The 26146-nt window shown below is 48.6% G+C and overlaps 1 protein-coding gene across 2 annotated transcripts in view; it reads right to left on the bottom strand.

Moving 5' to 3' along the window:
• Positions 1-26146, bottom strand: part of LOC119445560 (probable RNA-binding protein 19) — a 183450-nt gene that overhangs the window by 93788 nt on the left and 63516 nt on the right. For both annotated transcript variants that reach the window (XR_007465952.1, XM_037709827.2), the window contains exons 24-26: positions 21500-21616; positions 16810-16915; positions 5511-5640 (exon numbers count right to left, since the gene is read on the bottom strand). Coding sequence is in view for 1 of the 2 variants with exons in the window: in XM_037709827.2 (XP_037565755.1) it covers positions 5511-5640; positions 16810-16915; positions 21500-21616 (353 nt within the window). In the remaining variant the exon portion in view is untranslated. The remainder of the gene's footprint in view (positions 1-5510; positions 5641-16809; positions 16916-21499; positions 21617-26146) is intronic.

Raw genomic sequence — 26146 nt, 5'->3', positions numbered from 1 at the left:
AAAAAAAATGCTTCCTTTTAATGAGTTTTCTTTCTTTCCTTTTTATTGCCTTAATGCAAAACCAAGCAATACGAACACTGTTGTTCCATTTAAGCAATTTCCGTTTACTGAGATTCTACTGCTTTTTTAATTGCGATAGCAATTATATGGACACTCGAAGATGATTTCTGCCGTCGTCGTCGCCGTCGTCGTGAGGTTCCGTATGACGTCAATTTAGCCTTTAAGCCACACAGCCACTACACGTCCAAACTCTGCGGGAAAGCCAGTAGCAAGGGGCACGGGTTTTCGGACAGGGAAGGTGCACTTTTTTAAAAGCGAAAGCTTTACGAAGGACGTTGAGCCGAGTTTCGCCGTCGACACCCTCATTTCACCGAAGCTGCACCGTAGCCGTGGCAACGCATCACGTGACTCGCCGCGCCGAGCTCCGCCGGCTTGGCGCATGCGCTCTCCGCAGCTGGGTCGCCGCCTGACCACGTGACTCGCCGCGCGCCTGGCTAAAGCCCCCCCGTCTTACACACCCACAGTCAGCACTTTTACCGGCGTCTCTTGCCGTTGCGTTTCTCTGCGTCGTCGGTGACGGCGACGAGATCTGGATTGTCTTGAACACGGCGTTTCGCCTCGGCGCCTCCCTCAGCGTCGACGCTGAGCGACGCCGGGTGACGAAACGCCAGAAAACGCAGGGAAAACGCTGAATATGGAGTGGCCTTAATAAGAGCGCCGCGCTCGCCTAGTCAGTGCGAGCTTGGCCATGGATGAGAGCGAGGCCGGGCCGTCTTCTATGAGTGTTGCGTGGGAGCGGGTGGCTTTGAGCCGTCGTCGGCAAGTGGCCTCTGACCGCGCCACGGATATCGCCCGGCGAGCTTCTTCACTGGAGCGGGTCCGGAATGCCAAGCGCGCGAAGCTAGCGTCGGAGACTGAGGAAGAGCGAGCCGTTCGGCTCGCAAAACGCCGGAAGCGGGACCACAACGTTGGTTAGGCTAATCAAAGGTTAACCAAGCGAGACCAAGACTTAACCAAGTCGCTTGCATATCCAGGTTAGCTGAGCTAAGCCACAGCCATTTCTTCTTTCTTTTTTTTTTATGCAGCACCACCATTAATTCTGAGCTTATTGCTTGACAGCAAGTGCGATGAGTGACGACTGGCACAGGGTCAAATGCCTCCCAGTTTGCGAGCATTTGATGCGGTGTAATAAGGCACAGGCTGGCAAGGACAGCCAGTGGGAATTACTAAATTTTCGAAGTTAACACGAGCCAAATACAGAATGTTTTTGTATAACGGCTTACTAGTCTAGTTTTGTAACACTAACAATGTAATTGCAATGTTCCAACATTATATCAAATTAACCCAACTTGCTAATAAACACATGTGCATATCATTATTCGATATTCAAACCTTCAATATTCATATTCGATTCTTATTCGAAAATTTTTATATTGGCACACCCCTAAAAAAAAGCAAAAAAAATTTTTCATGACTAGACTCATTCCCAGTTCCCAGAACTACAGCAGCAATCCGCACAAGATAATAACAATATAAAAGACATCACTATATTCGTTGCCAATTTTTTTAATCGAAAAGAAATACCTTTGAATCCCTCCCCCCCCCCCCTCACCCTGTCACTGCAAGGGGTCCTCCATCACTTCCATGGGTCCACAAGGGATCCCCAACACATCCACAGCTGAGAACCACTGGTCTAGTGTGTTGAGATTGAAGAGTATGGTGGTATGTTAACATTATTCAACGACCCTTTCAGATTTAATGCAAGGATGGCCGTGGGTGAGTTCAGTGTGGCGGGTGACAGTGCCTCTTCTTTGATTTACCGCAGTACGCCTTGCGATGAGAGATGCAGACGAAATCTGACCAACAGCCCTGCGAACACGACGAGCGTGGAGCACTGCAAATGTGCGACACAAGACAGCAAAAGCGGCGCTAGTTTCCAACCAAAATGAAGCAGCATAACCTGCATCACCATTTTTATTAGTGGAAACCATACGGGATTGACAGTAATTAATGATTCGTGCCCATTTGTGCCTTTATTCTTGCGTTTACCGCCGTGGATGACACCGCGTTGGCCACATGCCTTTGGAACTGTGTAGTTGACATGCTATGATTGCATCGATAGCGACCACGCTACCTCCGCAGTGGTTAGAGAAAAAAGTAGTTTCGTATTGACTTAGTGCGTGTTCGCCGCGTGCTTGCAGGACTGTGTGGTCGCCATCCATGATCACACTGATAGCGACCGCGGTTTCGTCTGTAGTGGTTGCGTTGAGCAGTAGTTTTGTTCTGATTCAGTGCAATGTCCACAGACTAACTAAATAATAAGACAATAGTGTAAATAGAGACAGCCGATCGAAACATTTTGAGTGAGGAATGTTACTAGGGGGGAGGGGGGGTGGCACGTCAATCACACAATGGGACCATGAATAATTTTAACATAAACACATCGCCCGTTAAATTAATTTGCCTAAAGTTCCCGTCATATGTTAACTCTGCAAACATGCTGAAATAAATGTGGGGAGGCACCTTTATTGGTGAAACATTTGCATGATCGCACAGCCCGGCCATCTGGCTCGGTAGATTGATCAACTTGTACTTACGCCAGCACCTCCGGTGCCACCTTCCATCCCAATATGAAGCTTTTGGAGAAGTTTTGTGACCAGAGAGAAAGTATAGAAGGACCCTGGTTACGCTTAACAATTTTGCATCGATCGCTCTTTGAATGGTCCTTAACTTGTTCTACACCTTATTTGTTAACCTACAAGTTCCTACCCATAAGTTAGTACCGATACAATACAATGATTGTACATGTTGCTCTTCAAGGACAGTGGCAAGCTCCAGCTCATGATTTGGTAATATCTGCCGTATGCGCTCTAGGCCCATTTTTATTCTTCTGGATATTTCCTTATCGTAATCAGGATCCCCTGTGAGGAATTGACCTATATAAGCGTACTCTTGCATAGATTCTAGGGGCTGCATGCCGATCAGGAATTCTTGTTCACTTGCCAGGGTATTGAACATTACCTTTGTTTTCAGCATATTAATCTTCAACTCTCTTCCTACACTTTCTCGAATAAGTTCTCCAACGTCTGTTGCAATTCGTCCCCAGCAGTGCCGAACAGGATAATGTCAATCGCAAACCAAACGAAGTTGAAGTATGTGCCGTTGAGCCTCACTCCTCAGCCTTCCCAGTCTAAGAACTTGAATGTTTATGTTAAGCACGCAGTGAATAGCATTGCAGAGTGTGTCTCCTTGGCTGACCTCTTTCTTGATAGGTAAATTTCAACTTTTCTTGTGGAGAACCGAAGTAGCTGTGGAATCTTTGTAAATATTTACTAAGATATTCACGTATGCCTCCTGTACTTCTTGATTACGCAATTGACGGCTGGTATCTCTATTGAATCAATACCTTTGCGTAATATATGAAAGCCATATAGAGAGGTTGATTGTACTCCGCAGATTACTCGATTGCTTGACTGATGACATGGATGAGATCCATCGTAGAATACCTCTTCCTGAAGCCAGCCTGTTCTCTTGGTTGATTGAAGTCAAGTGTTGCCCAGATTCTATTGGAAATTATCCTGGTGAATATTTTATACAGTACTGAAAGCAAGCTAATGGGCCTATACTTCTTCAATTCTTTAACGTCTCCCTTCTTATGGATTAGAATAATGATCGCATTCTTCCAGCTCTCTGGTACAATTGATGTGGTGAGGCATTGTGCACAAAGGGCTACAAGCTTTTTATGCATAATATCTCCCAAGAGGCTTCTCTAACCTTTCAACTCTTAACCTCCAGCTCAATTTATCCAGGCTATGCATAATTTTGCTTTGCTTGCTTGCTATTTTCCAATTATTTGGCCAGTCTCATGATCTTTGCATCCATTTAAAACATAAAACAATGTGCTGTGCTGTATAGTATCAAACTTCTTTTCTTCAGTGAAGACAGTACTGCATGTGAATCTGTAGTAAGCCATTCCATACTTTCGTTACTGCCATGCCGTGGTGCCCCGGATAACTGAAAGCAGTTGTTTACAATGTACAAGTGCTTCATTTATTTGTTCGTTTAATTGTTTAATCTAAATGCATGTGTCAGTGTACAAAAGCCTTTTTTTCTTTTTTTACTGAATGGATGTTACCCAAGCTTTGTATTTGATGTTGCGTCAGAAATAATAAAATATTTGACACAAATAAACCTTGATATAATGAAGTCGGTAAAATCTTCAATTTGGTTTGTTATATTGAAATTCAACCGTTTATGCAAATAAGTGCCGTCATTGGTGGATTTTTCTTACACGAAAGGGGCCGAAACATTTTCCGAATTTTTGGGCAATCGAAAACAGCAAATCTGAATAAGAAAAAATTAATTTAGTTGAAGTTGAGCATCAGCGATGAAAGATACGGTGTCATGCCATGTCGACAATATCTTCCCATCAGCGGTACGAAGCGAATCCAGCCACGCTTTTGCATGCACTCTGCCCCCACGGCTGATAGCATCACCTGCAGTGGGAGGAAGCTATCAAGAAAAGTGCTGTCAGCGGGGAGAGAATGCTTCACCTACTGCTCGCTTCAACGCGTCTCCGAAACATGAGATTACGCAACCTTCAGTACTAAAGGCACGGGAAGATAGTGCAGATGATGCCACGATATCTCAGCATGCTCACTCTTAGCACATGTAGCAGACTATCTTTAAAACAGGGCAGGTGGGCTGCGTATGTGCTCAGCTGCACTCGCATCCAAAGCATACAGCGCGCAGCGGACGACATATCACACTTGGACTTTATACGGAACAAGACGCTGCTCCGCTTTGGCAGCCGCTCTTGGTCACATGGCTTGCAATAATTTAGAGGTGTGTTCGCAAGCAGCTGCTTGTAATTCAACCATTTGAACATCTGAGCCTGTGGAAGTTGTATTCCTTCATGGCGGCAGTGAAATTTCGTGATAATTGATATCGTGTATAAACAAACTTCGTTAAAGTGGGAATCAAAATACATGGTGCTCTATAGACAAGAAGTTATAAAAAGTTAGACTTCATTAAATTGGAGTTCGCTATATCGAAGTCTAACGGTATTAAATTTGATATTCTGGGGTCATATTTCTCAAGAGATTCAGATTTTATTTGATTCCAAAATTTCACTATTCGAACAACCCTAATATTTTGTGAACTAATCTGAGAGTAAATATATAAAAAGGCTTTCTTCTATCATGGCTTGATGCAAAAAAAGCACCCAGAGCCATGAGCGCCCCCCAAAGCCATGAGCACCCCAAAGCCATACCTGCTTACATCACGTACAAATTTTGCGTCTCCAGCAATATTTTAACTGCTAATTTTCATCGTAACAGTAGCATGCCACATCTGCATGAATTTGGCATGAGGGTACTCTTGGCAACCCAGAAAAAATAGAATAAAATGTTTTATGTTTACAATGCAAACAAACATTGTGCGATGCAGCTGTATCCGTGAGTTTTTCAGTGTTAGGAGACCACAGGATAGGAACGGGGGTATCCACTCACCGCCCCGAAGGAAGTGGTCAGCAGTCTTCTTGCGCAGCGTGTCCACCTCCTGGTCATCCGTGGCGGCCCACTCAAGCGCTAAGCGCCTGCCGTACAGATGGGTGCTGTGGCACAGGGCCTCAAATGCACGCTGCACAAATGAAGGACACAGGGCAACGTCCTCTCGGTTAAACGGACAAGAATGAATCAAAGCAAGTGGTGCCAGGAGTGATTCAAAGGCACCCTCTCATTCAAGACCGTCTCTCCACTCAACACTCCACCTCGACTCCTCGACGAAGATGGTACTGTAGTGCCGCTGGGGTGGCTAGAACTGGGAGGTGTGAAAACCGGCCGCTCCAAGCTTGCCGGGATGCACATTGTCGCTGCAGTGGCACTGTCGTCGGGGGTGCCGGGGCTGGGTAGCGGCTCGTGGCATCTGTGGCATTGCACTCATGCCAAGTGTTGCTTGCTTTTTACACGTGTAAGTTACACTAACTTTCAACAACGATACTGCCCTTTCACGATATACGCATATAGCACTGAACCACCACCAACTGCGGTGTCAGCAAGAACCTTAAGCCAGCAAAACTATCAAATCATAATGCAATCATTCCTTGATCAAGCATATTTTGAAGGCATCGTATCTTTATTACAACTGTTGCGATTGCCAAAATTATCTCTACAAATCTTGATAGAATTTATTGACGTGGCTAAGGAGATCCTGAGGTTGTTTCAATGGGAGGGTATCTTTCTGCAATATTTTATTGTTTCATTGCTCTGAAATTAGAACAAGCTCTCTTTACTGTAGCATTCATTGACATTTATCTACAGTTAAACCTGAATATAACGAAATTGACAAATTCCCGAAAAACTTCGTTATAAAGAGGATTTCGTTATATGCAGGTTCGGCACGAAAATTCGAAAAAGAAAAGCTTACCGTATTTACTCGATTTTAACGCGCCCTCAATTGTAACGCGCACCCGTTTTTCGTTTTAGCCGAAGCACTCATCTTTGGAATGTCACACCAGGTACCGGATGCGTGGACGCGTGTCGTTTCGCACAAGCGCGAGGCATCGGAAACGAAGAGCGAGCATCACGATGACGTCGTAGCGTCGTATAGTCTTACAGTAGAACCCCGCTGTTATACGTTCCTGGAGGCTGAGTTTTGCCGGCTGTTAGGTCGTTTTCGGCCTGTCCTGGCACAGCTCCCATAGAACCCAATGCATTGGTAACCCCACTGTTGCGTCGCAACTGTGGGACCGTTCCCGCATTATAAGTTGCGAACTGCCACCCTGCGCCAGCCCGAGCGGCCATTTTGACTTTTCATGTCACTTGGCTTGGTGGCTTGACGATGGCATTGGCCGCCCAAAGTGCCGGGGGCGACAACTATGACGTATTTTCGGTTTCTGCCAGCAAAAGTATGGCCCTTGAGATCCGTATTTGCTATATAAAGATGGTGTCTATGACGTGTTGTGGCCCTAAAATTGGTTTTGGCTCATAGATATTTCGTATAAAGTCCAAGGGCGATAACACAGTCGCCGCGCGCCGTATGCTGTATGTGCGAGTGAAAACGTGCGAGGGGAGCTGACGACCACGTCTAAATCTCGCACGCACAAGAAAAGCAGGGAGGAAGCGCGCCTTCTTCCGTTGCGCTCGAGGCACCGGCGAGGGAGCGAGGGGGGAGGGATAGCAGGGCGGCGTTGCACTCTGTACTCTGGCATCAACTGCGTATGGCACGGCGGCGTGCGGTCTGTATCTTGAAAGCGATCTGCGTTGGGGCAGAGTCTAGCAGTGTAGGTGCGTCGGCGGCTCATAGCTTTGTGCGTGCTGTGTGTTCTCGGCGCTCAGTTTGCGTTGAAGCGATAAACAGCACGAAGGTCACTTCACTCGCTTCTCCAGCGGCGCTTCCACACGCCGCCAGCGTTTGACAGCGCGTCTCCGCGCTCATCGAGTGTGATGTGTCACAGCGTGTACCAGCGCGTCGGCAACATCAACTGGAAAAGGAGAGAGTGCCGGCTTGGCGGGCTAGGCCAGCTGCAGCAAGCGGCAGGATCAGGTTTAAATGAAGGGAGGGGGAAAGGTCACGCCCGCGGCGGCAAGATCGCCGGGTCGAGAAGATAGCGCCAACATTTTCCCTTTCCACACGAACGCAGGCCCGCCTCGCACACGCACGCATGCACACGTGCACTCGCTTCGCATTCCGTCGCGGCGGAGAAGGTGCTTCTGGTTACTGCTCACGCAAAAATGACAAAATTTGGGGTGAAGTCTCTAGGTTGTTGGAGGGGAAAATTCGTTATATCGAGGGGGTCTCCTGCTGCCACTTCGTTACGTAGAGGTCTCAAATACATGTGCTTCTATGGAGTAACGGCGGGGAATAGAAAAACTTCATTACATCCAGGAATTCGTTATATGGAGGTTCGTTATAAGCAGGTTTAACTGTAATTATTTTCAATGACTGTGTCCATTTATGGTATTTTTTTTTCTTAATGCACCTTCGAGTGGCCCCTAAGGTTGCGCAATCATGAAGCCAGTATATATGCACAATCTTGCAGAGAAATTGAGACTGCACTTTGTTTTATGGCTTTATGACACATAATTTTTATCAGCATCAGTTTATATAGTTGCGAGTCTTAGGTGGATGTTGGCTTAAGCGACGCAAGACTTCAGCCTCATGATTTATTTTTTTTTTTTCCACTTGGTGTTGGTTGAGCTCTTTAAAAAAGAATTTAATCCCCATCACTAAAAAAAACAAACAAAAAAACTTAACTGATCATGTTAGTTCTGTGCAGTGCTTGGCAGCCAATTTATGGCAGACTGTTGCCTGCAGTATGAAGACTGCTTACAATTTTTTAATGGTTTAATGGATGCACATTGTGCTAAACATATCTTAGCCTGCTTTCGACAGCATGAGTTAAGTTTTACAGTGACTCTGATGGCTACAGAAGACAGAAGCTCTCCAAGAATACATCAGTCGGCACTTCCGTTGCAGCAGTGTTTGTCCCTTGGCATATTGCAGGCATCCCTGCATAATTAACAGTTTGTTGGGAGGACACACTTTCTCGTCACATTGCGTGCAATATAGTACACAAGGCGAGCATCACTGCATTTCTGTGTTTTCGGCAGATGTTCCATGGCCACTTTTGCATCCTCCATGGGAAGTAGCATTAGACCTTCCTGTTGAATCTCATTTTGCTGTAGAATCTCCTCTACAGTGCACACACAGTGGAATTATCTTGTAGAGCTCTATCAACCCACACCCACCTCACAAATTGCTCTTTGTACGCCAGCGCATAAAAAAGGGACACTTTTATTCCGGCCACAATTTGTACCTTGAATTGCATTATGGCACAAAACACCGTCGCCAAAGTTATTCTAATATTTTCGTTGACGGCATCCTTAATAATTAAGGCAAGCTTAACACGAGGGAGCTTTGCAAAAGCATGTGGAACAGTAACCCAGGAATGAAGCGATTCTGGTTCTATCGGTGTCTTCCTTGCTTTTTTTTTTTACACGAATACCCAGAATGCCTCTTGCGTAGCACGACTGCTGGCCAGTGCCTGGCACCCAGGACTGCAGCATCCTACCTCGACCTAGCGGAGGACACGCACACGGCAACACCTCCGGACAAGGGAAATGCTTCGCGCTCCTCACACCTCCCAGTTCTAGCCACCCTAGTGCCGCCCTCGACAAAAATGGTTCCGGTGCTTCACTGACACAGCAATGCTTGAGAAGCATAGCATCTTCTTCAGTTAAGCGGTGGCGCTGTGCTCAACTCAGTGAAGTGGAGGAAGAGGTTAGTTCACAGCAAAGGTTTGTAGTGCAATGCGGGGATAAAGACAAGAAAATATAAGCACGAGCGCACGATTCTAACTTGCTAACCTTTGCAGTAAGAATGGATTACCAACTATCCCAGTTTGTGACATTCCAAGGTTTGATCGAAACGTTTAAAAAATTAAAAACGAATAAACAGATAAATATACAACTGACAAATAGCATCACATTCCTTCCATTTTCAACAGTAACAGCACAAAGTTTAAATTGGCATCATAGATAAATTTAGTACTAGTATATATGAATAACGCATAAACATGCTAATGAGTGTTTTTACAGGTTCAGTACTACAACAAACTAAAAACAATCCCACAGAAACTTTCATGGGCTGGATCTCACTGAAATGTTTCGCAAACTGACCAACTGCTGGCAGATGCCCAAACGAGGAAAGGTTTGAAGCTCTGGCAATGATGCCATTGATTAAAGCCATTTCAGCGCACTTTTTGAGGCAGCTAAAAGCTCACTTTGTAATAGCAACCAACGAAGCAACCTCGTGCATCAACCTTGTTACTTTTGGATAAGTTACCGAGCACACATTCTGCATACAAATATTGACACGTACACATGTTTATCTTTCACCGGTGGCCGCTTTTCAACATTGGCTGACAAATGTTAAACATTATCGCTCGGTGCAGGACGCGCCTGCATTGGAAGCTTCTCGGACGTTATCAATGCTTCTATCCGTCGTCTGTGGTCACCGACGCCCATGTAATCTGATTGTATGAGCGACGCGAATTGTCTAGAACTTTCTGAAAGACACGCGGGCATCAGGGATTAATCTGGAACCTTCAATGACTCAGGTATAAAAGCCGACGCGTTTCGCCGCTGATCAGATTTCGACGATCGCCGACTGTGTTCGCCGCTATCGTTGTGCTTCAAGTGTAACTTGCTTTTGTGGGCACAGGTTCGCCCAATAAAGAATCAGTTTCGTCATTCCCAGTTTTACGACTGTTTGCTTCATCGTCACTACTACGTGACATCTGGTGGAGGTGCTTTTATGTCCTTGTACCGGACCCCCCCGTCCAGCCGTGAGCCAAGCCCACACCGTCTAGAAGACGCCGACGCCTACCCCGACCAGCGAGCTAGTCGCAGGCTACTGAACCTGCCACTGGAGTACGAACCCCTACCTGAGAAGACCAAGAGGACAAAAGTCATGACCTCGGCAGCAGCTACCATGACAGCCCCTGTGCCAACATCTGCGGTCGTGATGCAACAATCCAGGGAGCCGCCGACTTTCTGCGGTTCGCCATGTGAAGACGCCGAAAGCTGGCTGGAGGCATACGACCGGGTCACTACGTTCAACAAGTGGGACTGTGACGAAAAGCTGCGCCATGTTTACTTCTCTCTTGAAGATGGCGCCAGAACCTGGTTCGAGAATAGGGAACGTTCACTAACAACCTGGGACCTCTTCCGAGCCGCCTTCCTGGACACCTTCACGAGCGTCGTCCGTAAAGAAAGAGCTGCAGCCTTGCTGGAAAACCGTGTACAGCTCCCGAATGAGGGCATCGGTATGTACACTGAAGAAATGACTCGATTGTTCCGGCACGCCGATCCAGCTATGCCCGAAGACAAGAAAGTTCGCTTGCTCATGCGGGGAGTTAAGCAGGAGCTATTCGCCGGACTGGTACGGAATCCACCAACAACAGTCCAAGACTTTCTCTCGGAGGCTACGACGATCGAGAAAGCACTGGACATGCGCCACCGGCAATACAATCGCCGTTCGACGCCACACTACGCCGAAGTCCAAGGACTTTCCGACGACCTACGAGACACCATCAGGGCGATAGTACGCGAAGAGCTGCGGAAGTTGCTACCGTCGTCGCAGCCTCAAGTTGCTTCCATCGCCGATATCGTGCGGGAGGAAATCCAGCAATCGCTAGGACTTCCCGAATCGCCGCAACCCCAGCCGGAAGCGATGACATACACCGTCGTCGCCCGTCGTCAAGGCCCCCCTCCACGCTCGCGCCAGGGCCCCGTAACACCGCAATTCCGTCGCCCAGCGCCGCCGCCGCAGCCAGCACGCCCGCCCTTCGCCCAGCGCAGCTACCCGAGAAAAACGGACATTTGGCGCGCCCCCGACCACCGCCCGCTCTGCTATAACTGCGGGGAAGCCGGCCATGTCTACCGCCGATGCCCATACCGCGAGATGGGCCTACGAGGGTTCGCCGTCAACGCGCCACGTCCACAGCTTGGCAAGCAACCACGTGACATCGCCGACTACCTCGCCGGAGCTCAGTGGCAACCACGACGACCCTCACGCTCGCCGTCACCAGGCCGCTACATCTCGCCCCATCGCCGTCAGTACACCGGTCCCACTCGGGGCCGATCTCCCAGTCCTTACCCGGGAAACTAAAGGCAGCAACCGATGGAGGTGCGGTTGCTGTACGACGCAATACCGAAGATCCTCCGCCGCCGACGAAGAAGATTCGCGAATCACCACGACGAGGTATCAGCACACCGCCTGGCAAGAGCCCTAACGACAACACTTCGCCGCCGAAAGAAGACCTACCGACGCGACGTAGCAGCAGCGGAGCAAGCCGACGCAGCCGTGATCCAACGCCACGACTTAACCGCAACGCCAGACGACGGTCTACCGACTTAGACGTGCTAATCGATGGTGATCACGTCACTGCTCTCGTCGACACTGGAGCCGACTATTCCGTCTTCAGTGGCCCGTTCGCCGCCAAGTTGAAGAAGGTGAAGACTGCCTGGCAAGGACCCGATATCCGTACAGCGGGAGGCCACCTAATAACGCCGGCTGGAATCTGCACAGCACGAGTCACTGTGAACAACCGCACTTACCCGGCGAGCTTCGTAATCCTGCAGCACTGCTCCAGGGATGTCATCCTAGGCATGGACTTTCTAAACCAACACGGTGCAGTCATCGACTTAAGGTCCAAGTCGGTAACGCTTTCAACGCACAACGCGATACCACCGGATACAGACATCAGTTACCATGCCTTGAATGTGCTAGAAGAACAAGTCACCGTTCCGCCTCGCTCCAGCGTAATGATTTCCGTCGGTACCGAAGTGCCTGCAGACATGGAGGGCGTCATCGAGGGTGATCATCACTTACTGCTCGACCGTGAAATTTGCGTCGCTAGAGGCATATCTGAGCTACGTGCAGGGAAAGCAAGGGTGATGCTCACGAACTTCAGCCCCGAATACAAGCACATTAACAAAGGCACCACGGTCGCCTACATCGACGAAATAGTACAAGCCAGCAGTGCTTTCGCCTTCACGGATTCCAGTGCACCTGCAACGATGACTATAGTACCTGAACCAACTTTCGACGTCAATCAGAACCTTCCCAGGCATAGGAAAGAACAACTAAAAGCTCTGCTCCTGCAATACAAGGACTGCTTCTCGTCGTCGTGAAAAGTTCGACAAACCCCTGTCGCCAAGCACCGCATCATAACCGATGAAAATGTCCGCCCACTCCGTCAGAGCCTGTACCGAGTTTCGGCGCGCGAACGCGAGGCCATAAGGCAACAAGTCGACGAAATGCTATGCGACGACATCATCCAGCCGTCCAAGAGTCCGTGGGCGTCCCCCGTGGTGTTAGTGAAGAAGAAGGATGGAACCCTACGTTTCTGCGTCGATTATCGTCGCCTCAACAAGATCACGAAGAAGGACGTATACCCCCTCCCATGGATTGACGACGCCTTGGATCGACTCTACAACGCAAAGTATTTTTCGTCGATGGACCTCAAAACCGGCTACTGGCAAATCGAAGTCGACGAGAGGGACCGGGAGAAGACTGCCTTTATAACACCAGACGGACTGTTCGAGTTCAAGGTCATGCCGTTTGGTCTTTGCTCGGCACCTGCGACTTTCCAACGCGTCATGGATACAGTACTGGCAGGCTTGAAGTGGCAGACTTGCCTCGTGTATTTGGACGACGTCGTTGTGTTTGCCTCAAGCTTCGAAGAACACCTGCGGCGCCTTGAAACAGTTCTTCAAGCTATCAAGACCTCCGGACTCACGTTGAAGCCAGAAAAGTGCCGCTTCGCATACGAGGAGCTCTTGTTTTTGGGCCATGTCATCAACAAGTCTGGAGTGTGCCCTGACCCACAGAAAACGGCGGCCATCACTGACTTTTCTCCGCCCGCCGACAAGAAGGCAGTGCGTAGATTTCTTGGCCTGTGCGCCTATTAGAGGCGCTTCGTCAAGGATTTTTCACGGATCACCGAGCCACTGACGTACCTCACGAAGGCCGACGTCGAGTTCAAGTGTGAGACGCCGCAAATCGAAGCATTTGAAGAACTGAAGCGACGCCTACAATCGCCGCCCATCCTTGCGCATTTCGACGAAAACGCCGATACCGAAGTCCACACCGACGCAAGCAGCGTAGGACTCGGCGCCGTGCTTGTGCAGAGGACTGACGGACTAGAAAGGGTTGTAAGTTACGCTAGCCGGTCGCTATCGAAGGCGGAATCAAATTATTCCACAACAGAAAAGGAGTGCCTCGCCATCATCTGGGCTACATCAAAGTTTCGCCCCTACCTCTATGGCAGGCCCTTCAAAGTTGTGAGCGACCACCACGCCTTGTGTTGGCTAGCTAACTTGAAGGATCCTTCAGGTCGCCTCGCACGATGGAGTCTGAGACTTCAAGCATTCGACATCACCGTCGTTTACAAGTCCGGGCGAAAGCACTCTGACGCCGACTGCTTGTCTCGCGCCCCCGTCGAACCGCCGCCACAGGATGACCAGGATGACGACACTTTCTTGGGACCCATCAGTGCCGACGAATTCGCCGAACAACAGCGAGCCGACCCGGAACTAAGGAACCTTGTAGATTACCTGGAAGGCAAGACCGTCACTGTGCCGAAGGTGTTCAGGCGAGGATTGGCGTCGTTTTTCTTGCAAAACGACATTCTCCTAAAGAAGAACTTCTCGCCTCTCCGAGCCAACTACCTCCTCGTGGTACCCTCAGCATTGCGTCCAGAGGTTCTGCAAGCTCTCCATGACGACCCAACGGCTGGACACCTCGGTTTTTCCCGCACGCTCGCGAGGATACAAGAAAAATACTACTGGCCTCGCCTCTCTGCCGACGTCGCCCATTACGTAAGGACATGCCGAGACTGTCAGCGACGCAAAACACCGCCGACAAGGCCAGCCGGACTTCTACAGCCGATCGAGCCACCTCGCCGACCGTTCCAGCAGATTGGGATGGACTTACTGGGGCCTTTTCCGACGTCGACGTCCGGGAATAAATGGATCGTCGTAGCTACGGACTACCTCACCCACTACGCCGAAACAAAAGCCTTGCCCAAAGGCAGTGCTGCCGAGGTAGCCCGATTCTTCGTTGAGAACATCCTCCTGCGTCACGGTGCCCCAGAAGTCCTCATCACCGACAGAGGTACTGCCTTTACGGCAGAACTAACTCAAGCCATCCTGCGATACAGCCACACAAGCCATCGCCGGACCACCGCCTACCACCCGCAGACGAATGGCCTCACCGAGCGCCTAAATAAGACCATCGCCGACATGCTGGCAATGTACGTCGACGTCGAACACAAGACGTGGGATGCCATCCTTCCGTACGTGACCTTCGCATACAACACGGCCGTGCAAGAAACGACGCACATGGCGCCGTTCAACCTGGTCTACGGAAGGAACCCGGCAACGACGCTTGACGCCATGCTACCGGACGCCACCGACGAAGAAAATCTCGACGTTGCCACCTATTTGCAGCGTGCCGAAGAAGGTCGACAGCTCGCCCGACTGCGCATAAAGAACCAGCAGAGGACCGACAGCCGACACTACAACCTTCGACGACGCTACGTCGAGTACCAGCCCGGTGACCGTGTTTGGGTCTGGACTCCGATACGCCGACGAGGACTTAGCGAGAAGCTGTTACGTCGCTATTTCGGACCATATAAGATCCCCCGACGTATTGGCGCACTGGACTATGAGGTCGTGCCAGACGGCATTTCGCAATCACAGCGGCGCCGGGCACGACCTGAAGTCATCCACGTAGTGCGTCTTAAGCCTTTCCACGCCCGCTGACAAACTTAGGTACTTTGTTACTTTGTTATTGTTTTTTGTTATTTTGTTTATTACGCATGGTTTTGTTTTCGCTTTCGTGTTTGTTTGTAGCATAGGGACGATGCTTTTTAAGGGGAGGGTATTGACACGTACACATGTTTATCTTTCACCGGTGGCCGCTTTTCAACATTGGCTGACAAATGTTAAACGTTATCGCTCGGCGCAGGACGCGCCTGCATTGGAAGCTTCTCGGACGTTATCAATGCTTCTATCCGTCGTCTGTGGTCACCGACGCCCATGTTATCTGATTGTATGAGCGACGCGAATTGTCTAGAACTTTCTGAAAGACACGCGGGCATCAGGGATTAATCTGGAACCTTCAATGACTCAGGTATAAAAGCCGACGCGTTTCGCCGCTATCGTTGTGCTTCAAGTGTAACTTGCTTTTGTGGGCACAGGTTCGCCCAATAAAGAATCAGTTTCGTCATTCCCAGTTTTACGACTGTTTGCTTCATCGTCACTACTACGTGACAATATTTCGGCTAGAGAAAGCATGCAGTATTGCCATTTTCTTGTATGAGAATCGGTATATGCACATGAACATGCTTGTTTAGGATATCTGAGATGAAGAACTCAATTCCTTCTCTTCATTTTGCTGTGGAAAGCCGCTATTTTCTTCCAAACCTGCGACCCCAGGCCGCCTTCGGTCCGCTTTCCCAAGACAATTCATATTGGTGCAACTTTAAAAGAAGCTTTCCTGAATGCTTTAGTTGCTGTCGCCCAGACAAAAAGCAAATTGCAGTACTCAGCTATCACGGCACTCGACTACGTTGCTGCCCAGTGAACTACATAGGTGTGCTCACTTAAGAAGATCACCCTCAAGTTTGGAGAGTACTTGATGCCTCTGCCATCAGACTCTTGTAGTCTACTTTGTTGTGGCACAGTTTCATGTGAGTTCGCACGGGCAATGGTCGTCACGATCTAACGCCATCGAAATCAAAGTTGTGGTGTTCTTTTGGGATGATTCTTGTGCATCAGTGCAAATGAAACTGAATGGCAGCTAGCATATTTTAGTGTGCCGCCAGCCGTTTCTACATGTGCAAACTCTTCACAAGTGGTCTCACTCCTCAAGGTGCATGGTGAGACAGTGCATGGGAAGAAGGCATAGCAATAAAGTTCATTTTATGGCATTCCTTCAATCATACAGAAGCCACTGATATCCTGTTTAGCGAAACCTGAGGAGCTGATATTCGGAAATCTTCAAAGAAATGAATTAAAAAAAGCTTGCATAAAATTAGAACCAAGGGAGATGAAAAAAAAACTCAGAATGAAAACAAGCGTTACATTACATATATGTACAAGTTTTCATCACTGTACCTTGAAGAATAATGATTTTTGAAAATTTCTGGTCCACGACCCAACAATCACTTTAAGGATACGACATAGAGACTTCTATCTTCCCGTAGTTGGCAACAGGGTGCAAGCAAGCTGCACTCACCTTGGCATCATTTTTGGTGAGAAAGTCAACAAAGCCAAAACCACGATGACGACCACCAGCAGCCAGCTTTGTGGGTAACCGGACAGACCGCAGGGTTCCAAACACACTGTGCAGAAGAAAAGCAAGTGCTTCCTTTTCAGTTATTTCCGGTTTTATTCTCCTCGTCCTCCGGTGTCGGAGGACGAGGCCTCTAATAGCTTCGAGTGAAGGGCAATAAAATATGGCTTTTGGTGTCTAGGAGCAGTGTTGAAGTTCTTTTTCTGCTAGAACTTGCGGCTTGTAAAAGTTTTGTTGGCTAAAACTTAGTGCCACGAAATGTGTAAGTACAGGATTTTGCAATGAGTGTACAAGTAGAGTGCACTAGAACCTTTTTTTGAGTGGCATGACTTTGGAGAGTGGCTTTCCACCTGACGCGCTTCGTACCGCCTGCAGAAGCGGCGCTGCAGTCGGTAAGTACCTGAAGGCGCATCACGGGGAAGCACAGAAGAATGCTGGAGCTCGGCTGGTGTGGAATGCCCATCTGGCGTTTCAGACACGCTGTGTGTAGAGCTACGGTTTCCTAGACGCGTTCAATAGTTCGCGACGACAACACCTTGCCGCCGCTATGAGCAGCACTCCACGCGACAGGTGTGATAAGGCACGGAGTGCGTTGGTCGGTTCACTGCCCGTATGTTTTAGTTCACTGGTACAAGTGGGCATAATTGCGTTTCATCCTGAGAATTGAGTTAAAATAGGTGCATCTTATTACACCAATTCTTTTTTTTTTTAATTAACGAAGATTGGGGAGTGCAACTTATGCAGAGGTGCGAGTTAAAGTCTGGAAGATACGGTGAGTATGGTGTACCCCCCACAAATTAAACTGACCTAGCGCTCAAGCGGTGCCCTCATTTTTTTCGTCCTTCAGCTCCGCTCATGCGCCATGGTCGGGTTCCCCAATCCGCACTCTCGCAAATAAACCAGTGGATTATGGTTGCTGGCCTGATCAGTCCTTCATGCATATGCTTAGCCTATGACCTCCCTTTCGACTATAGGACCTCACTTCGGCCACTATAGAGCGATGACCCTGACGAGATACCAAAGGTGCTACTACAGTGCAGTCCACATATAACGATATATCGGTTATAACGATGAGCCGAGCTAAGAGTATCAACTTATGCATTAGGGCTATGAGAAAAAAAACATGTATAACGATAAGTTATTCACCACATATCGAATATAACGATTGAAATTTTGCGTCTGGGCGGTGTTTTTCATGTAGAATAATCGTAAAAATTGCGTTCCTACGTTGCCCTTAACCGAGATGGGGCAAAAACTTTGCCTACGCGCCGGCCAACGAAACCTACGCGAGTTCGTATATGCTGCCATTACCGTGCAACGCATCCCACCCCCGCGCCGATTGTGAAAGCCACGGAGAGCATCGCAAATTGGTGCAGCGTGCACATGATGGCGCCAGCTGCTTTGCCTACAGAGCAAGCTACAGAGCAAGCCGCAATGCAGTAAATGTGGTAATTTCTTCTAAATATGGTCACAACTGAGACACAGTTCGCAAAAACCATGCATCTCATGCTTGTTCTTGAACATTTATTTCTAAATCACATTAATCAATTTCTTAATATTATCTATAGTTAGAATATACAAGAATTAAGCTTTTTTAAGGTATATACCACAACTTTATATCCTAAGTAGAAGAGCCACCGCGGTTGCTCCAAAGGTACTCAAAACGGGGGGCTGGTGCTGCCGGAACGCCACCTTAAACGTTATCGCTCGGCGCAGGAAGCGCCTGCATGTAGTATCGGAATTTTCTCGAACGTTCTCGATGCTTCTATCCGTTGTCAGTTGTCACCGACGCTTACGTAATCTGATTGTATGAGCGACGCCAATTGTCTAGTACATTCTGGAAGACACGCGGGTACCAGAGATTACTCTAGAACCTTCGATAACTCATGTATAAAAGCCGACGCGCTTCGCCGCTGATCAGATTTCGACGATCGCCGATTGTGTTCGCCGCTATCGTTGTGCTTCGAGTGAAACTTGCTTTTGTGGACACAGGCTCGCCTAATAAAAAGTCCGTTTCGTCATTCACAGTTTTGCGACTGTTTTCTTCATCGTAACTACTACGTGACAACTACTACGGAATTTTTAAAAATCGCCTGTGGCAGGTAGCATAATTCTTATCGTTGAGCGGTGGACATTAGTAGCACGAGCAATTGAAAGAGATATTCAACCAATTAACAAAAATTGACTAATGAACTTCTTGGTTAATTACTTTATGACACATATCGCAATTTACGAATTGTAGCCGGTGAGTTTGCAAGACGCATCTACTTGAAATGAATTTCCAGGATGACACCAGTTTCGAGATACTATTTCTCAAAGTGTGGGACGAAATACATGGACGTTACAGTTACTTTTGTGCTTCAATGCATTTTGGTAAAAAATTAAGTGGAACAACAGTGCATTTTTACGGCGAGTATGATGGCGCATATCTCCAAACTGGTGTCATTCTGGAAATTCATTGCAAGTGGATACGCCTGACAAGATCACCGGCTACAATTCGTAAATTGTTATGTGTCGTAAAGTAATTAACTAAGAAGTTAATCAGTGATTTTTTTTTTAATTAGTTGAATATGTGTTTCGATTTCTCGTGCGAATTTGCGCCTCATCGAATAACCCAGCTCAATGATAAAATTATGCTACCTGCCACAGGCGATTTCTAAAAATTCCGTAAAACTTAAAAATGAACACCCTGTATGTTAAAAATGGCGCTTACTGAGGAGGGTGGGCATGGAGGAAGGAATAATTAGAAGAGAACATCGCAGCACGACTGACATCAAGAAGTAATGGCACAACACGTGATCGCCACATCAGAGCGCGCGGTAGGTTTAATGCTGCCGGGTGCAGGGCAGCAGCGCAGCTGAACGGGTGCGCACTGATTTGAAACTGCTGCGAACCAAACATTATCGGCCAATACGTTATGTCACTCAGGGTCACGTGTTGACCCTACTGCGAAGTAAAACGGTGACGGTGAGTTCGCTTGACGGTGAGTTCGCTTGCCAAGACTAGCTGCCTCACGTAATGCTCTCGCCTAGTTTATTTCTTCCTCCACGGGGGCGGCCTCTCTCCGGGCCCCAGGCAGCCTGTGTGACGTGCGCGTAAAGCGGGGAAGCGCTTGGCCAGCTTGACATGACTCGGGAAAACAGTCGACAGTCGCTCTCGGTCTTCGCAGCCGCGCGGTCGTTGCTCGTACTCCGCATTCTACAGTACGATTTCAAAATTTTCACGCCACTTTAGTCACTGTCTGGAAAACGATTAATCGAACTGCTTTAATCGATTAAACCGATTAAATTAAAGGTACACATCGATGACGATTAATCATTTTGCGGCGTACTTTTAGTCGATTAATCGATTAATCGTTCATCGATATTACCATCCCTACCTCCTCTGGCAAGGGGCACCTGCGCTCCGTGCCGCGCTCTCTCTCAACGGAAGCAGCGACAGGGGTGCCCCTGGAGACAAAACTGATTTTCCAAGAGGGGGGAGAAAGCGATAAGCAAGCGGCGCCTGCATGGCCTACGCTCCCTTTACAATCTCCCTCTCTCAGCGAGCGCGGAAATGCACCGCAGAAGCAGCGGGAGGTGCGCTGACAAAGCACAAAACTCGAGACGAAGCTGCAAATTTTGCAAGACTTGAAGTACGAGCTCGCGCAGTGGATGATATCGATGATTATGAAAACCGGGAGCGCTACGATTATGAAGGCTAGAAGCAGTGTCCATGCCGATCAACGGAAAAGGCAGGCTTCGTGCGCCACGATGAAACCCCCATGGACGAAACCAACATGCTGGTGTCCAAACTCTGGGAGCACGTCGCTACTGACAATGAAATAGGTGGTGCTTCGATGGAGGAGCTTCTGAGTGCAAATAGTGCTGCCTCATTCTGCGAATAGAACTATGACAGAGCGATCGTTGTCGCGACAGACGGCGGCGTTGTGCGACGGAGGCGACGACAACAGCAGCAGCAGTGACGATGAGATTGACAACGGCCCGTCTTTGACACCGACCCCGAGGTTCAACGAAAGTGCAACATCGTCGATCGAGTCGCTCATTGAATTCATGCATGCTAAATTATAGCCGCCAGTGTTCGCACAGCAGATGGACGCGATGCAAACGGCAGTTGTGAATCGGAAACTTCCGCGAAAGCAAGTGCAGATTTCTATTTCAGCGTGCCTAATGATGAGACGCTATTTAGAGGTATAAATAAAAGTTATTTTTCACGGCCTACTTTAACATCAAGTTTTTTATCGCAAGTGGCAGTTTCGTTTTTGGGACAGCAAAGGTATATTCGGAAATTTTTTTTTGGCAGTCCCGATATAGCGATGATCAGTTATAACGATCGGATTTCTCGTTTTTCTCGATATAGTTATAAGTGGACTGCACTGTAGAGCCCCACCAACATAATAGCTAACAGTGAGGGTGCGTGTCAATCCTGGCCAACATCGGAAATCTTGTCTGGACAGCAAAGTAGCCTGCATTATTTTTGACTTCGATGCTGTCTCTACGCAGTTGTCTTCTTTGACTGCTTCATCAGAATTATAATGAGACTTAAGATGGCCGTTGACCTACTTTGTCTATGGCGAGTAATGGAACACAGCCTCAATGAAAACACTGCGCCGACGTGCAAGTGGGATGCCTACCTGAATAGCTCCTTCACCTCCTTCTCGTTGGCCTGGAAAGGGATGTTGCGCACCAGGATCTTGGTGCCCTCCTTGCCCAGATCCGTCACCTTCTTGCGCTGGGCGGCCGCCACATCCCTGCACCAGACGTCAATTTGGGGTTAGGTGCACTGTCGCATTCATTGCCCACTCACCACCGTCTCATTTTTGACGCGTATCTGGTTGCACATAGGCCTGTGACTGGTGTCACAGGGCTAAAACAAATGAAAACGGTTTTAAGGTCATGGTTTCTGACCTAATATGATGCACGTTTGTATGTGTGTGTATGTATGTGTAAATTCGTGTACAGTATGCACTGTATTTACATGATTCTAACACGCCTCTGAATCTAACACATACGCAATTTTAGAAGGCTTAATGTAAGAAAATAAATGTGAACCTGAATTTAACATGCAAACATTGCATGTCTACACCTTCACGATGCACGAAAAAAAAAACAAAAAAAAACAAGATGTGCAGTAAAATTTAAAAACAAATTAAGATGAAAGAGATACGCCGTCATCGCCACTTGTGTTTAACTGGCGATAGATGCCAAGCACACAAGGCAGTATTCTCGAGCAATCACTTTTAGAGATATACACTGCTATCACTTTCACAAGATTTTACGTGACTACATTGGACTTGTGAAATATGCAACTGAGAGCGTTCATGGCACTCTGTGCAGCTAGCGGGCCTAAAAAACTGCGTAATCGCCATCGGTGATAGCATAGATAGCGACCGCAGTTTCGTTTACAGTTGTTGCAGCGAATGGTAGTTTCGTTCAGACTCGATGCGTGCCTTCAGCACCGCAAAGTCGCCGTTCATAATCGCGTCGATAGTGGCCACGGTTTTCTCCGCAGCGGTTGCGGCAAACACCTGTTTCGTTTTGACTCGGTGCAAAGCTGTCGAGGTTGAAGAGTACCGGCTACATCGTGATAGTACAAAGCGTGTCGTAAATTAAGGCACGCACCGTGGCCGTACTGCAAAAGTCGCCAGGCCTCGATCGCCGCTGCGAGAGCCAATGAGTCACGAGATGACGAGAATTTCAGCTTCCACTCTGCTTTTGTGCAAAATAGCAACAGGAGTTGCTCACTCATTCCCTAAATAAAAGCACGTTGACGTAGCAAGCTTTATTGTTTTCTGGATACCCTTGATAATTCAACACTCGGTTAATTCGGACATTTTTTTCGGTCCCGTGAAATCAGAATTAACGAGGTTTTACTCTAGTATCTCTGAAACCAATCATAACTGAGAACAAGATGAACCCACAGCAACCTTCAAGAAAATGTGCTCTGCCACTGTGTTGTGATGTCGATGACGCTAAGCGTGACAGTAGGCTGCGGTTTCTGACCGAGAATGCAGTTTTTGTTTCCTATTTGATTGTAATGCGCAGGCAATTTTCACATCCACTTTCTCGAAAAAAGGGTGTGCAATATATTCATGTAAATACGGTACATATATATATCCATTATGTTCTGTGTTGCATTTTGTGTATTGTATGCAATTATAACGCCACTTCTTCTTGTGTAGACAGCTTCTGCACTTGTTCATTGCTGCTGAACAGCACGTGCGTAATTTATAATGAATCATTGTATCTTCAAATTCTGCCCTGTCAACGTATCGAATGGGAACATACTACATGGAAGTCAATAGGATTTAGTTCGGGATCGCGAAAATGTGAAGTAGCAGCCCATTATTTAAAGCTTTCAGTGAAGGTAATTGAACTGCACTCTGCATCCACTGTGAAACTCCTTTCCTTTACTGAAAACAGTAACAATACAACAGTGAAAGGTAGCACTGTCCTGTTCGTTATTTAGGTACACAGCAAGTGAAAGCAGAGCTGTGGCACATAACCAACTTACTCTAGCGCTATGCTGCAGGGTGCATGGACCCAGTCACACGGGGCACTTCGGCAGCTCACACAGAAGAGCAAATTGGGGCAGAAAAAATCAGTCTCAATTGCACTCGATCGTGATCAAAAGTGCCCCTGTGACAAAGGTATTATAGAATTTGCTGGAGTCGCTGCCTCGAATTAAATACAAAGAGACTGAAAATTTTACACAAAAATTATTTTATCATTACAGAAATTTAAGTGCTTGAGTCTCTGTAGAAGTTTTGTTGCTGAACATGTCTCTGTGTAAGTGTGTACAATGCTGTTAATCTTTGAATTAGGAGATTTCGAATTATCGGGATTTCACTGTACTGTCAAATAAACCAGTGGTCTGCTTTGGTGTTTTCTCTGCCACTTGTATACAGTGTAGACCGCTTATAACGTAAGGCGCCGGAGTCGCGAATATCCGCACTGTAAGCGGTACCGCACTATAACCAAAGCAACAATTTTCAAGGCCCGCACATATGCAAAACATGTGCACCGAGCCGCCACGCGTATGCGACAGTCGAGGAATGCAGCTACGTTTGCATTCAATTATCCCGTTAATTCGCACCAAATCACGCGGCGGCGCCTCCGACCGGCATTGCTCCAGCACCAGTAAAAGCTTAGGAAAGACCCCTCAATGTTGCGCGTGAACGAAACAAAAAAAGAAATAAAAAAAAAAAAATGCGGCGGAAATTTCACCCTCTCTTAGGGCACGTTCACACTTGGGGAATCCGACGTCTGCAGCGAACGGAATTCTCGTGCCGCCGAAATTCGTGCCGTTAAATGGCTAGGTCACCGATTCTGCGTTGCCCCGGAACATGCGTGTACGTGCCGTCTCAGCCACGCTACCGTAGCCACGTGTAGAAAACGGCAGTGAACCCTTCTTTCTCCTTTATGCTTCCTCTACTTTCTAGTCACGTGTTGACCTTGCACGCTGCGGCTACGGCGCAGAGGGAAGCAGCGGCACGGTCCCAGGCCGGCCAACGAAACTGCCCACGCCGGCAAATGCCCACTTCCCGATAACGGCTGAAAACGGAACTTCGGGGAGCTGGCGCCGGGCCGGCTGGAGCGGCGGCGCCTGCACGCCGGCGGGCGCGCGTGGTGGCAGTCGAAAGTGAGGGAGCTACGAGGGAGGGCGAGGGCAGCCACCGAAGCGGCAGAGTTGCCGAGGCGAAATCCGCATCCCCCTCCTCCCTCACAATCCACGGTCTCCACGTGCCCCCTTTGCCGTGATGTGCCGGCGCCGCCCGCTCCCTGAAGTTTCGCTTACTGCCGTTATCGTGAAGCGAGCGTTGGCCGGCGATGGCAGTTTTGTGGCGCATGCTCGCTATGCGCGCTGTGATATTTCATGACTCACACTCAAGATTATGCTTTCAGCCTCACTGGCTGTTCGTTCGCACCACATGCCCTTCTCCTCCACTTCGTCTCTCTTTCTTCCTCGAGCACTCCTTGGGGTGCCCGATTGAGGGGAGCGTTAGCCGTCTCCGCTGACTTCCGTATTCCCAGGCAGCGGCCGCACTGTAACCGGTATTTCGTTTCCCGAAACTGCACTATAAGCGGCACGTGTATACATGGAGTGCTATGGGAAAATTAACGGGAGTCTGAAAAGACCGCACTATATCCGGTCCTGCACTATAAGCGGTTACGTTATAAGTGGTCTACAGTGTAGACCGCTTATAGCGTAAGTCGCCGGAGTCGCGAGTATCCTTAGTATAAGCGGTACCCCACTATAACCAAAGCAACAATTTTCAAGGCCCGCACATATGCGAAACATGTGCACCGAGCCGCCATGCGTATGCGACAGTCAAGGAATGCAGCTAGAACGTTTGCATTCAATTTACAGTCAAATCTCATTAATTCGAAATAATTCACGCCGTGGCGCCTCCGACCGGCATTGCTCCGGCACCGCCTTAGAGTAAAAGCTTAGGAAAGACCCCTCAATGTCTCGTGCGAACAAAACAAAAAAAGAAAGAAAAAAAAAACGTGGAGGAAATTTCACCTGCTCTCAAATGACAAGGTTGCCGATTCTGCGTTGCGCCGGAACATGCGTGTACGTGCCGACGTCTCAGCCACGCTACCGTAGCCACGTGTAGAAAACGGCAGTGAACCCTTCTTTCTCCTTTATGCTTCCTCTACTTTCTAGTCACGTGTTGACCTCGCACGCTGTGGCTACGGTGCAGAGGTAAGCAGCGGCCCTGTCCCAGGTCAACCAACGAAACTGCCCACGCCGGCAAACGCCCGCTTCCCAATAACGATAGAAAACGAAACTTCGGGGAGCTGGCGCCAGGCCGGCTGGAGCGCCGGCGCCTGCACGGCGGCGGGCACGCACGGTGACGGTCAAAAGTGAGGGAGCTACGAGGGAGTGCGAGGGGAGCCACCGAAGTGGCGGAGTTGCCGAGGCGAAATCCGCTTCCCTGCCGCCCTCCTCCCTCACATTCCACGGTCTCTGCATGCGCCCTTCCCCGTGCCGTGCCGGCGCCGCCCACTCCCTGAAGTTTCTTTTACTGCTGTTATCGTGAAGCGAGCGTTGGCTGGCGTTGGCAGTTTCGTGGCCCTCGCTCGCTATGCGCGCCGTGATATTTCATGACTCGCACTCAAGATTCTGGTTTCAGCCTCACTGGCTGTTCGTTCGCACCACGTGCCCTTCTCCTCCACTTCGTCTCTCTTTCTTCCTCGAGCACTCCTTGGGGCGCCCGTTTGAGGGGAGCGTTAGCCGTCTCCGCTGACTTCCGTACTCCCAGGTAGCCGCCGCA

Source organism: Dermacentor silvarum, chromosome 3 (assembly GCF_013339745.2).
Source record: "Dermacentor silvarum isolate Dsil-2018 chromosome 3, BIME_Dsil_1.4, whole genome shotgun sequence".
NCBI classification, from domain to species: domain Eukaryota; kingdom Metazoa; phylum Arthropoda; class Arachnida; order Ixodida; family Ixodidae; genus Dermacentor; species Dermacentor silvarum.
This window is presented reverse-complemented; position numbering and strand designations above follow the sequence as displayed.